Consider the following 13,430-nt stretch of genomic DNA (forward strand, 5'->3'; position numbering starts at 1 on the left):
TGCCGGTTGATTCAACTCCTGTGACACGTAGTGTATATAAATAGTGTTTAAGGGCCTTGTGCAATGTGCTGTTTGTAAAAATGTCAAAAGTCTTCAGTCACCAATCATGGTGACAAGAACAGCATAATGCACAGTGACTGCATGTGCAACAGACAATGGCAAAGTGCTCTAGTTTTGGTGGCACAGCGCCATGGGGTGGACAGAGCTGCGGATGGGAGAATATCAGGTTTGGGAGCAGCGCCACCTGGTGGTGGGATGCGGATGAGGTAGCGGTCCGATGCTGCATTCCATCAGAACTCGGTAATCTGCAACTCCGGGACGGTAGTCACCAGATCCGAGCCAAAATGTGTTTTGGAAAACGCGGACGCCCGCAGGGAATGTGTGTTTGTTGTGCAACGCGTGTCGATTTATAGCAGCTGTTAAACGTACGTTCACGTAGCAATAAAACGGAAACTGTTTTAGTTCGAAGTTAGACCAGTTTTCAAATGAAAACCTATCCAAAGAGAACTTTGTAACTGTAGCTAGCACGCTGTTGTTACGTCATATCTGTCGCATCGACAAACTTCCGTCTGCCAATTCCGATTTAAACGGCCGTCAGTCCTCACTTTCCCCAGTAGCAGAGCGGGTTTCGCCGAGTTCTGACGTCACTGGAATGCAGCACGTGGTTGGGGAACGATTCGCCTTGAGCGCAGCGCCACCCAGCGGCAGAAAGGCGGAAGCAGCGGAGGGCGGGGCGGTTCGACCTCTCCAACATGGCGTCAGACACAGCCCGCCCCGACTTCCCGGTTCCCTTCCCGACGCCGTGACAACGCGGAGCTGCCCGGCCCAACTCCTCCGGACCGCCAGCGGGGATTATCGATTGGCACGTCGGCGACGAGCAGCCGCCCGGTCCGCGTCCTTCCCGGCGACCGCGTCTCTCCTCGTCCAGGTTCGTCGCGTCGTATCGATGTGGGACGGTTGTGGGTCCGCCACGTGTACAGGAACGAGCTAACATTGTGACAGCTCGATCGTCACTGACTGGAGGGAAGCGGCCGTAGCTCGTCTCGGGCGGCGCGTCCAGCCAGCAACAGTTCCTTCTCGTGTCCCCCCCCCCTCCCCAGGTAGAAGTCATTTAACGCCGGTGCGAGAAATTCGCCGGCATTTCCGTGCATTCCGCGGCGGTTGCGAACGCGGCGGTGTGCGAAGTACTGTTACGTAAGTTAGCTTCCCCCCCCCCACTCGGAAGCTAGCCTCGCCCGGCGCCTCCGATTAACGACAGCCGAGTGTGTGTCACTCTACCGCGGCAACACGTTGCCTTGTTTCTTCCTCGCTCTTGCCTCATTTTGTTCGCCTCGCGTTTCGTTGTTTGCGTTCCCGCAACACCATTTCCCCTTTGATCCCATTTACTTAACTATAGTTATATTTCGACACGGTTATTGACCCTCCTGGCGGTTTTCGCGCTGGGAGTACCTGGACCGCGGTCCGCGCAGGCACGGTTGCGGTCTCGTTGGAACCGGGGCGGTTCAGACATCCCGCGGTTCAGGTTTGAACAACATCGATCCGCGTTTGGAGCAGGAGATTGTGAAGAGAAATCCACCGCAGATTCTACCGCAAGTGGGACAACGTTGGTTCACCTTGATTGGTTAAATGACGTGCTTTCGCTTTCACTGCGTTTGCAACAAAATACTTGTACAACGATAGTCGGGAATTAGTATTGTACTATTGTGGTAGTTAGTGTAATTGTGGAAGAAGCTAAATTTGTAATTGCTCTTGATACGAAATTGTGTTGTATGGAAACTAGCAAATATGTAATACGAACACGACTCAACAGGACCCCTATGTATTGCTGCCTGTAACCATAGTTATTATTATTAACAATAACAATAATAATAATAAATGTTGATATTATTCAACAACTTTTTCCTCGAATTCTTCGGCCTAAAACGATCTGGAACAGGACGACGGCAGAAGCTGCGAACATGGTTTGTCTCGCTTCGGCCGGTACGTCGTAAGCCTCTCGTGGTTCGAGATTTCATGCAAATCAGTCCACTTAACGGGGCATAAAATGAGTGAAAAACGGACCAAATTTGATCCCCAGGTGGTCGTGCAACACCGACATGCCATTGTTCGAAAACTAATGGAACGAGATGAGATTTACCGTAAGACGCTTTGTGATGTCATCATGCTACGTACTATATATGTGCAGGTTGTGGGTCAGAATGTACATTCGCACTGTGTTCGGTGGACACGCCGTCGCTCTGTAGGGGTCAATGCTTACAAACTTGCCGTGTGTGTGTTTATGGCCTGTATTACCTGGTAGATGTCTGTGGATCTGTTTGATTGGTATTTTATCTCTTTGGTCCCCATTACTTTGCCACGTTCATGAAAAAACAAACAGGAATAAACCTTAATCCGCAGGAACTCGTGACCACGTCGAGTCCACTCGACTGTGTGAATGAGTGATGCGTCATGCAGACCTGCCAACCTGCATGCATTTTGTGTACCAACTAAGCAATTCTTAGTCAAAATATGCAGGTATATGCAATATGCAAATAATTATATATATATATATATATAATTGTAATTTAATGACAGAAATCAATAAATGCAAAACAATACCTTACAATACATTTATTGGGTATTTAAACTACATCCCTCGGATTGGTCCAGATGCTATGACCTGTGGTTCTGCTCTCCCTCTCCTCACTCAACATCCGCTGATACGCTGCGCACTGAGCGGAACTTTATTACCCACTGAGGTGTAACCCTGCATTGTGAGGGGAAAATGGGAAGTGGGAGAGCACAACAATGTGACCGTAATGTTAACATATAAAACGGGAGATGCACCGGTCGGTCGGCCATGACCGGAATTGGTCAGTTTTCACCGGCCGATCAGGGTCAAATATATTTCAGATTCTCTGCCGGTCAAGTTTACACGCCCAATACTGTGCTCATGTACTATACTCGTAAAAATGCTCCAATATTTAAACCCCATACCAATGTAACGTAGTTGAGGCTCAAAAAAGAGCGAAAGGTAGAAAATGTCTGCTGGTTGGAGGTATTCCAAGGTAAACAAATAAGATTAGATAAATGATTTACCTATCGCCTGAGAATATTCTAACATTGTGCAGACTGCGTATCTATTGCTGTCGGAGCTCCGTTTGTGATGAAAAGTTTGACTCTTTTTGAGACTCGGTTCTTGACGTGTCACTCAGTAAAACAAGTCGTTGAATTTGATTCACTTGGTTTAACGCATGGTGAGAAAAGGAGGACTTCCAGTGAACGAAAGAGAGAAGAATCGGCCTTGTATTTTATTTGTTTATTTTCTTTTATAATTGCAGTTTATTTGCAAAGTATTATATAAATATAATATGTATATTTGCACTTAAAGTGAAAGAGACTTTCATTTGAAGTTTAAACTGGATATTTCCATGTTAGTAATATATTGTGTCCTACTAAAATTCTGTGAGAGTTACAGGTTGAATTATACTTAAACTTGGTGACAGTCCCATACTCTATTTTATTGGAACTCAGTGACAGTTTCATGTTCTATTATTGTTCCAAAGTAAATAATGAACAATAATAAACTGTCAAAAATCAGCAATCTCAATATTGTGGTAACTGAAAATTGCAGCGGTAGTCCGTATGTGCAGCTGTCCAATAACGTGAGCGTGATCAGATCACGGGATATATTTGTCATCGACGTATAGAAGATCGGAAACCGGAATCTGCACAATCAAAAATCAGAAATAGGAGTCGGCCAATAAAATCGCAATCGGTGCATCTCTTGTTGGTAAACATGTTTGGTAGCTTTACGCGAAGATGGATTTCAAGGGGTATATCCTAATGAGATAAATTCGTATAATATAGTTAGCTGTAGTAGCTCGCATACAATGTGATTGGCCTTGTTTCGAGACTGCTATGGTGTGAATCAACAGACGGAGTCATTTAGCTGCAGGAACTCAAACGCCACGGAGACTCCCTGTTACACAATTGTGGTACTCAAAATATTTTCCCATGGTTGGCTGGTCTGGTTCGTGTACCAATAACGCGTCAGAAAAATAGAACCCGTGAAATTGTAATTAGTCACAGAAATATGCCAACGTTTTTCCTTTTTCATGGAAACATAACCAATCAAATTTAATCCAAGGAAAGTCACTACTAAAACTACGCAAGTTCGATTACCTTCGTAAACCTCCGTAAATATGTCACTTCAAACATGTGACATAACCAGCCAATCCTACAGAGCAGAGAGACAACCATGCGACACAAACAGCCAATCATACAGCAGGAGCGCCGGTGCTTCCTCCGCTCTCTCCCTGGCTGGCAGCACGCAGCGGTGATGAGGCCCCCCCAGAGCTGACGCCCCGGGTCTTCCTAAAACACCAATTTGAACTAGCGCTCCTCCCAAGCCCGGCATGGCCCCCGTCCCTGCAAAAGGAGAGCATTAAAGAAAGAATCCACAGTGGGAGAGTCCCTCGATCTGCTTCAAACGTCTCTGCATATAATTGCAGAGCGCAAACTTGGGAACCTGGAACCTCTGGAACCTGTAATACGTACCTAACATGACTAAGCTGGACCCTGTGCATTGCTGCCTGCAGCTATATTAATTATTACTCTTTCATATCATATATTTTTGTTTAGTCTTTTTGTATGTATATACCTGGGTGATTCTCACAAAATCTTGGTCCAAACTGAAGTACCACCTACTCAACTGACTCTGCGTAAGTGGAAGTATGTACTCATTTGCACATATCAAAGTCTGGCCGGGAAATTGAGAACGTCTCCCTGTTACAGAAGTACATGATTTATTATTTACAAGTTAAGTTTTTACACAAAAACTTCCACTAAATTAAGTCCCATGGCAAAGGGTAGACATGCGTGACACGACACGGGACAGTGGGGACACCCGGGTTTCTTTGTAACGGAACAGGACAGTCGCTTAACTCAGCTGTGCTTAAAAGATTTGGTTTCATGCAAGTATAAACTAACGAAAACATATACATCTAAAATAAAAATAAAAAAAACACAGATGTTTGTTTTTATTAACTACGTGTTGGTGGGCTCTATGGACAAGAATTTCATAGCCAGTAATATCTGCTTCATGCTGTTAAATTGTGCATGTGACACTTAAAAACCTTAAAGTGGTAAAAGTGGATCCTGTTACCGGGTGAGTTAAATATGTATTGTTGTGCATTTCTGTCATGCATGAGGTAAAATATCCAGACTGAATGGCTGTGGCATTTTCTCATTGATAGCTGCAGTTGAAACTATTTCAGTACTTCTTCAAAGTTCTGAATTCCTGTTTGTCTCTTTAAACACTGTTCTTCCCTCCTGCTGGCATCAGGATATCTGGGTGAGAGTAAAGCAACATGGCTGTTCTGGGGTGCAGAGCCCTCCTGGCGGCGTCCGTCCTCCTGCTCCATGGCACGGGCTTCCACGCCCGGCCGGCCAACATTTCGGCCCTGAAGGACAAGAACCCCACAGGGAAGGATGAGAACGAGATCCTGCCGCCAGGCCACCTCAACGGGGTGAAGCTGGAGTTGGACGGCCACCTGAACAAGGACTTCCACCAGGAGGTGTTCCTGGGGAAAGAGATGGAGGAGTTCGAGGAGGACTCGGAACCAAGGAGGAACCGGAAAAAACTTATTGATATCTTCACCAAGTAAGACTTCCTCATTCCTTTCTCGATCTAGTTCCTCGTAACAAAGCAGCATCGATGACGTGGGAGAATTAAATGAATGTGATATGAATACTGAAAGGAAATTGAGGCACAACAATATCATTTGGTCGTTGTGTTATTTGCATTGTTTAAGCAAGACCAGATATAACAAGAAACCAACCTGTCCTAATGTCCAAAAATATATGGAAAAAGTTCGTACACATCCAAGATGTGAATTTATTTGCTTGTGATAACAAAAAATGCACTGCATGTACTTTACACACAGATGTTCCAATTTGACTTTTATATGTATTTTTATCCTATACTAGTGTATAAGTATAGTATTGTGTACTTCTATACTATACTCTGTGGATGTAATTGCTCTTGGGTACTCGCCAGAATGAGTGATCCAAATAGTGTCATTTTCAATCACAATCGTGAGATCACTGTATTAGAGACACGTGTTCTTCTTTTCATCTTTTTGAATTATTTTAAACAAAGTCAGATATATGAACTGACTAAGTTCCAAACATATCATGAAGCTAGAACTTGATGTGGCCATGTCTCAAACAGTATATGTAGGTATATGATTTAGGTTTTGGGGGTGGAGCCTTTTCTTGATGGTTACAATATTGGCCACCTATTGATGTGCATATTTTCTTGGATAACCTTCAGTTATTCTGTTTTTTTGCCTTTATACAGCACTGGAACCGCTGTTAACAGTATTGGTAAAATGCACATTTATGCAGCCCTGACTCCCCACCAGCCAGATAAAAGCTGTATCTGGCCAAGATGGACTAATTATTAATTTCCAACATTGAGGATGGTCCTATTTCAAAAAGCCTAAATCAATAAGCAAATTGTCTGTGACTTTTCTCTCAGGGTGGATTTCAACAAAGACAGGAGCGTCAGCGCCAAGGAGATGCAGCGCTGGATCATGGAGAAGACTGAGGAACACTTCCAGGAGGCCGTCAAGGAGAACAAGCTGAGCTTCCGAGCCGTGGACCCCGACGGAGATGGTGAGGAGGGCTGGAGGACGGCCGGTTTGTGCCGTTTTTAGACTGCTTGTTGCAAAGTGACTTCTTTACACTCACACAAAATGTTTGATTTCTTTACCAAGGTCACGTGACGTGGGACGAATACAGGGTCAAGTTCCTAGCGAGCAAAGGTTTCAACGAGAAAGAAGTTGCGGAGAAAATCAAGAATAACGAAGATCTGAAGGTGGATGAGGAAAGTAAGTGGTCAAAAACCAAATGCCTCATTTTGGCTTGGTCTTTTTACGTCATGGTACAAAGATACATATCAAGTTGTTGTGTTTTGACCTCTGCAGCTCAAGAGGTTCTGGAGAGCCTGAAGGACCGCTGGTTCCAAGCCGACAATCCTCCGGCCGACCAGCTGCTGAACGAGCAGGAGTTCCTCTCCTTCCTGCACCCCGAGCACAGCCGTGGGATGCTCAAATACATGGTCAAGGAGATTGTCCGCGATCTCGGTACGTCTCACTTGCCACGCCATGAGTAGATATACATCGGAGTGAGCCTTGCTGTGTAATAAACCCTTCGTAAAGACCACCCTGCAATACATAAACGTGTTGCCCCTTTGTCCGTAGACCAGGACGGCGATAAGAAGCTGACACTGTCAGAGTTCATCTCGCTGCCCATGGGCACCGTGGAGAACCAGCAGGCCCAGAGCATAGACGACGACTGGGTCCGGGAGAGGAAGAAGGAGTTTGAGGAAGTCATTGATGCCAATCACGACACCATCGTGACCATGGATGAACTGGAGGTAGGTGTAAAAAAAAATAAATACAAATAAATAAAATAAAAATGTATGCCAAAATCCTTAGAAATGTCTAGGACCCGTTCTGCTTCTGAACTCTGAACCCCTGTCCCGCAGGAGTACATGGACCCCATGAACGAGTACAATGCGCTGAACGAGGCCAGGCAGATGATCGCCGTGGCTGACGAGAACCAGAACCACAACCTGGAGCTGGAGGAGATCCTCAAGTACAGCGAGTACTTCACGGGCAGCAAGCTCATGGACTATGCCAGGAATGTCCACGAAGAGTTCTGAAGGACCAGACCTTTCCTGGACCCCCCCCAATCCCCCAAATCTCCCAATTCCACCGTCCTTTTCGTGCTTCAGGGACGGGCCTCTTTCCCCCTCAGTAAGGAGGTGGGACTCACAATACATCCATGTTCTATTGCAATTTGATTCCTGGCTCGCCCTGTTACCCCTTTCCATGGCCTGGACATGCCACATATGGGTGATACATTTTTTTGGGTACTTTTTAAGCCTCTGTTCAACTTCAACATCAACTTTAGTTGATATTTAGTGAAACGTTTGTATATGAGAAATTTGAATCATCTAAATCTCCGGACCCCATTGTAGCACCAGGATCAGCCGATGGATTTCTGCAATCTCCCTGATTTTAAGCTGGCGTAACTGTATAAAATGTAAATATTCATTCACATCTGTTCATGCTTGGAGCAGGATTGGATGGCATATAAATGTAATATAATGCTGCTGAGAAACACCGGCCCATTCAGAGATATTTGTCCAGTACCGGGTTTATACCTGAAGCACAATTGCCATTTTACCCCCATTAAGACTGAATTTTGATCCATTGTTATAATTTATGACAAACCCCTGGGTGATAAATATCATCTGCCCTGCTACTATTAGATTGGTTTTATGAGAAATCTATTTTCTCATATATATATATATATATATATATGGGAAAAAATCCTACTTTATGAATCTTGTCTGTTACATAATTTAGAATGAATTATTTGGGATTTTCTTCGGAAGGTTTTCTTTTTAAGGTTAAACCTAGTTTTTTTATTTTTTTTTTTATTGTTTAATGTCATTTAGTGACCGTTTCCCAATTAGCCAGTTTTGCACTGAATTCTCTTATGGGTGTGTAATTTCATATTCAGAGGTTTGTCAGTAGTCAACTTGTCAGAGAAACATTATTTTTTGGTTTTCCTGCGGCGGAAGGGCGGGATTTGATTAATCTAGATTAATTTGAAAACATTCACACTTGTCCTTGGTTTTTGTGACGCTTGGTCAAACTTCCTAAATGTTCTCGGGTTGTGCTATAAACTGTGGAGTGCTGTCTAGATCTCTGTGTACTCTGCCCTCTCTTTGGATTGTAAGATAAGATTTATGATAACGGAATGTGACGCAGCTTTATAAAATATATTGCAGAATACTTGTAAACAATAAACATTTCTTATTAATTGCTGTGTTCCTATTTTCATTTATTTATTTATATATATGTATATATACACACGTACAGGAGAACATCCTTGAACGAGTGCGTTACCGTGAGATAGTTGTCACGGCAACCTTGTATTCTATGTGCATGTCATTTAAACCAGTATGCACAAAGTTTCATCAAATTCGATCCACATAAAGAGCAGAAATGAGTGAAAAACGACCAACTTTAACCTCAAGTATTGAGCTGGTCCTTCTTGACAGACGTGCCACTATTCGTAAACAAAATGAACGACATGAGATTAACAGTATGACGTCATCGTACTATTTACTATAAATGTGCAGGTTCTGATTCAGAATGTCCAGTGTACTGTGTAGACTGGCGCTCTGTATTGGTTAGACATTACCAGTTGGTCATGCGTGTGTGTGTGTGTTTATGTACTGTCCTACCTGCTAGATGTTTGTGCATCTGTTTGATATTTTATCTGTTTAGTCCCCATTACTTTGCCGGATTCATGAAAAATACAATTAAAAGTAATCCACAAAAACTCATGACCAGGTTGAGTCGAATCCACTCGAATGGAAAAGTGAGTGATGCGTTCAAGATTCAGCGAGCCCTCGGAAAGACGAGCCATGCTACAGAAATACCACAACGTTTTTCATATTCCATTGTAGGGCTGGGAGATAAAACAATCTCGATCATTTTCACAATAAAATCTTCCACGATAAGAATGATCAATGTATGAGATTTATTTTCGATACAGAGTCTGTTTTCCTCTCCCTACAAAGACACAACAGGAACGGCCAATCGTAGGGAGCGGGGAAACAACCACGTGACATGAACAGCCAATTGTACAGCAGAAAAAACAACCACGTGACATCCAGTAAATCGTACAGCAGAAGCGCCGGAGCTTCCTCCGCTCTCTCCCCGGCCTGCGGGGGTCTTCCTCAAACAGTAACTAGAACTTGAGGTCGCCTTCCTGGCAACCCGAGCCTGATGATTTTTATAATGTATATTTTAGGGCTGCAGTAACCAAATAATGAATATTAAAAAAATAAATTATTCAAATGCTGAAGTTGCCATTCGATTGTGTATATATATATATATATATATATATATATATATATATATATATATATATATAAAATGTATTTATTTCTTTATTTATTTTTATAAATAAATAATTAATTCGAAAATATAAATATAAATTGGCTTTTGTTCGCGAATCAATCCACATGTGATGAGAAATACAGTTCAATACAAATGAATGTAGTTAGTTGCACAGCGAACGCACATTAGAGAGAAATAATCTGGCAACTGTGCAAAATCCGCATCGGCGGAGACACGCGAGCGCACCGGCGTGTTTCGCTCTCCTCCGGCGTCTCCCTGCGTGAACAAGGTCAGAGGTCCCCCGACAGCCCCGCCCGCCAGGAGCTTCAGCTGCAGTCATGTGATGTCTTTGTGACGTCACAACTACCCCCCTATAAAGCTGAGTTTGTGCGTACGTACGCGCAACAACACACAAACACACAGGCACACAAGTGTGCTCAGCTCCGGCTGCGTTTCGGGACCAGCATTCAAATATAGAAATCTTCATCTGACGGAGGATCCTTCCTTTCTTCGTGACCATGTGAGTATTGTGACCGACTCCGAAAAGCAGTGGCTCACAAATCGGCAGCTCTCAAATTGTTGGATTTTTTGTTTTTTTACGATTTTATTTCTGTAGTTTTTAATGTAAACAACTCTTTGTGAGATAGGAACGAAAAATTGGAAAGAAACGAGCCGCTGGATGCCGCCCATTTCCTGGATCTGAAATGGCAGGTTGGGGAAGAGCGCATCGCGATGCAAGTGCACCGAGAGGTGAGAGCGTTGCATTCAATGGCTCCTGGACAGCCCAGCTTTTGTTGAGTTTTCATTAACTTACTTTTTTTTTTAAACTTTTCAGCAATTTAAGTCAACGACCAAGATACTCGAACAGCAAGAGGCCGAGTTCAAAGAGAAGAACACGGATCTGAAAGAGTATGTCAAGAAGTTTGACCACTTCCTGAAGGTACGGAGCGCGGCGAAAGTAGCAGCTGACATCAGGGCCGTGCCCCCGCCCTGCTCACACGCTCGTCCTTTAGGAAACCGAGATGAAGCGATGCCGGGCCGTGAGCAAGGCCAGACGAGAGAGGGAGCTGATCAACCAGAAGGAAGCGGAAATATGCATGCTCAGGGAGGAGATCCAGACCCTGACCAAAAAGAGGGACCACGTTAAGAAGCGGGTCAAGAACAAGGAGGTCTACTACAAATACCTGGAGAGCGTGGCCCACGCCAGCGAGCAAGTAAGTGTTCCTTTTGCTGGCGAGGCTTCTCGTGTTCCCTGATCTCTTTCCACGTTTTCCCTCGGGCCCTGCACTGATCCGCCTGTTGTCGCTCATCAGCTGGAAACTTTTCAGTCGCTCCCACACAGTTGACCCCCCCCACCCACCACCTCCCCTCTGCCTCCGGTTCACCTTTGTGGTTTTGTTGGTCCTGGTGCAGTTCCAGGAGCCTCAGGAGGTGATGTCTCACCTGCTGACCCTGATGTCGACGCGGGAGAACCTGCTGTCGGCCGCCCAGCAGAACCAGAGCCGAGCGGACCGCGCTCGGGCGCAGCTCGCCGGCATCAACAAGCAGTGCGACGACCAGGTGGTGCACTACAACCACCAGCTGGGGCAGCTGCAGAGCCAGCTGAACAAGGCTCACATCGACCGGATGCTTTGGGTAAAAAGGCTTTTAAGCGGCCTACGACGGTGGGGGTGTCAAAGATAAGGATGTGTTGGGGGGGGGGGGGGGGGGGAGACAAAAAAGTGAAATCAATATAACATTTTAAATAAATAAGTGCGTCAATAAATGTATACATACGTAAATAAATTATTAAACACATTATTAATGAATACGGAAAAATAATACTTATAAATAAAATAATATTAGTTGAGATAAGATATGAGAGTTATCCTTCATTCAAATGAAATGAAAATTCATGAAATGAAACCGCGAAACGAAACTTTTATCAGAAGCTGCATTTTGAGCGGCAATCTGAAATGACTTTGACACCCCTGACCCCCCCCTTCAGCGAGGTTTTCTCAAAAGAGACGTTACCCAGACCGTTGTCCCTCATGCTGATCCAAACAATTTGGCTATTTATTCCTCTGATCTGCACCGTCATTGACAGGAGTCCAAATGGGCACACATCTACAACACCTCCGCCAAAATGACCATGCAAATAGGCAAATTCAAAATGGCCACGGACAGTCTCTACCAGAGCGTGTGCAAGGCCACCGAGGACATGGTGAGCTCGCAGGACACCCCGACCCCCGAGCAGCTGGACAAGGTGACGGAACTGGGTGGCACACCCAACCACACCCAACACCACACTCTAGCGCCCGGTTCTCGCCTAAGCCGTCTAATGCCTGCTCTTGTGTTTGCCCTTTTCCCCTCTAGATCCAGGATTATTTCCAGGACCAGAAGGCCATCCTGCTAGAGGCCACTGCACATTGACGCTGTTGAAGAATAATGTTTATATACAATATGACACTACATACTGTGAGAACAAAAAAAAAAAAGATAAAAATTGACGATTCTTATGGAATATGTTGCGGCCTTAACTTGTCTTCTCCGAAGGACTGTGTTTTTGAGATAAATATATATTTTTATTGCGTATATATCGATTGAAGTATTGCGTGTTTTAGGTCGTGCAGAACCTCACAACACAGCAGGATTTTGGGAAAACAATTTACCGAGCCGAAGATTACATGTGAAGCGCTTGCATAATAAACATCACGTCTCGGTGAATCACCTCCATAATCGTATTTGATCATTCATAGAGCGAACGGGTATGAGGGTATTAGTGTGGACGTTACACCTAGAAAGGTACACCTTTATTACACCTTTATCACAGCTTTATTACTCCTATATAGGTGTAATAACAGTAGTAATATTACACCTTTACAGTACAACGTGATACCTCAAAAAACTCAACTTCATCTAAGACATCAAGCCACAAGACAAGAGCCTTGAAACTGAAGAATATTGGTCACACAAATTAAAAATAACAATGTTGGGACTTTCCTGCTTCCTAATTGTATCAGATAGTCCAAAAAAAATAAATCATGATGAATTCGACGGCCAGTTCAGACGACCAGGCGTGGGAGATATAATTAATATTATACAAGTAATAATTGTTGACGTCTGAAGACCTGTTTAAACATCTGTCGAAATTACGGAACATCGCTTACTCCACAAACTAACAGATTATACACAACATTCCTAATTGAAAACGCACGACAAATTCACCGAATTTAACATCGTCGGACAACAAGGTGTGCAAATAAGTAAGGCGGGAGAACATTTAAAACAAAAAAAGGACATGAGTATTAAACTGGGAATATTACCTTTCGATTCCTTTTAAAAATCCAACTTAAAACCAAAAAAAAAAAAGGTACGAGAGTATGAAGTTTAAAATTTCTTTAGAAAATCCGAACCACTTGACACAGCAGCGTAACATATAGTGCTTAAGTTTCCCAACATACATCAAGTCCTGAAGCAGCG

The 13,430-nt window shown here is 44.0% G+C and overlaps 2 protein-coding genes across 2 annotated transcripts; both read left to right on the plus strand.

Moving 5' to 3' along the window:
- The first annotated feature begins 768 nt into the window (after window positions 1-768).
- On the plus strand, window positions 769-8,881 carry sdf4 (stromal cell derived factor 4). The gene is made up of 7 exons (XM_080015801.1): window positions 769-928; window positions 5,327-5,644; window positions 6,524-6,660; window positions 6,762-6,875; window positions 6,972-7,130; window positions 7,248-7,423; window positions 7,535-8,881. The coding sequence occupies exons 2-7, from the start codon at window positions 5,352-5,354 to the stop codon at window positions 7,709-7,711; spliced, it is 1,056 nt and encodes a 351-aa protein (XP_079871927.1). The 5' UTR covers window positions 769-928; window positions 5,327-5,351; the 3' UTR covers window positions 7,712-8,881.
- Window positions 8,882-10,700: 1,819 nt separating this feature from the next.
- LOC307241206 (coiled-coil domain-containing protein 42 homolog) lies at window positions 10,701-12,380 on the plus strand (the record flags this gene model as incomplete). The annotated part of the gene is made up of 6 exons (XM_080015244.1): window positions 10,701-10,718; window positions 10,804-10,908; window positions 10,982-11,182; window positions 11,382-11,603; window positions 12,055-12,213; window positions 12,324-12,380. The coding sequence occupies 6 exons, from the start codon at window positions 10,701-10,703 to the stop codon at window positions 12,378-12,380; spliced, it is 762 nt and encodes a 253-aa protein (XP_079871370.1).
- Between the last annotated feature and the right edge of the window lie 1,050 nt (window positions 12,381-13,430).

The sequence above is a fragment of the Zeus faber genome (assembly GCF_960531495.2).
Source record: "Zeus faber genome assembly, chromosome: 15".
Lineage (NCBI taxonomy): Eukaryota > Metazoa > Chordata > Actinopteri > Zeiformes > Zeidae > Zeus > Zeus faber.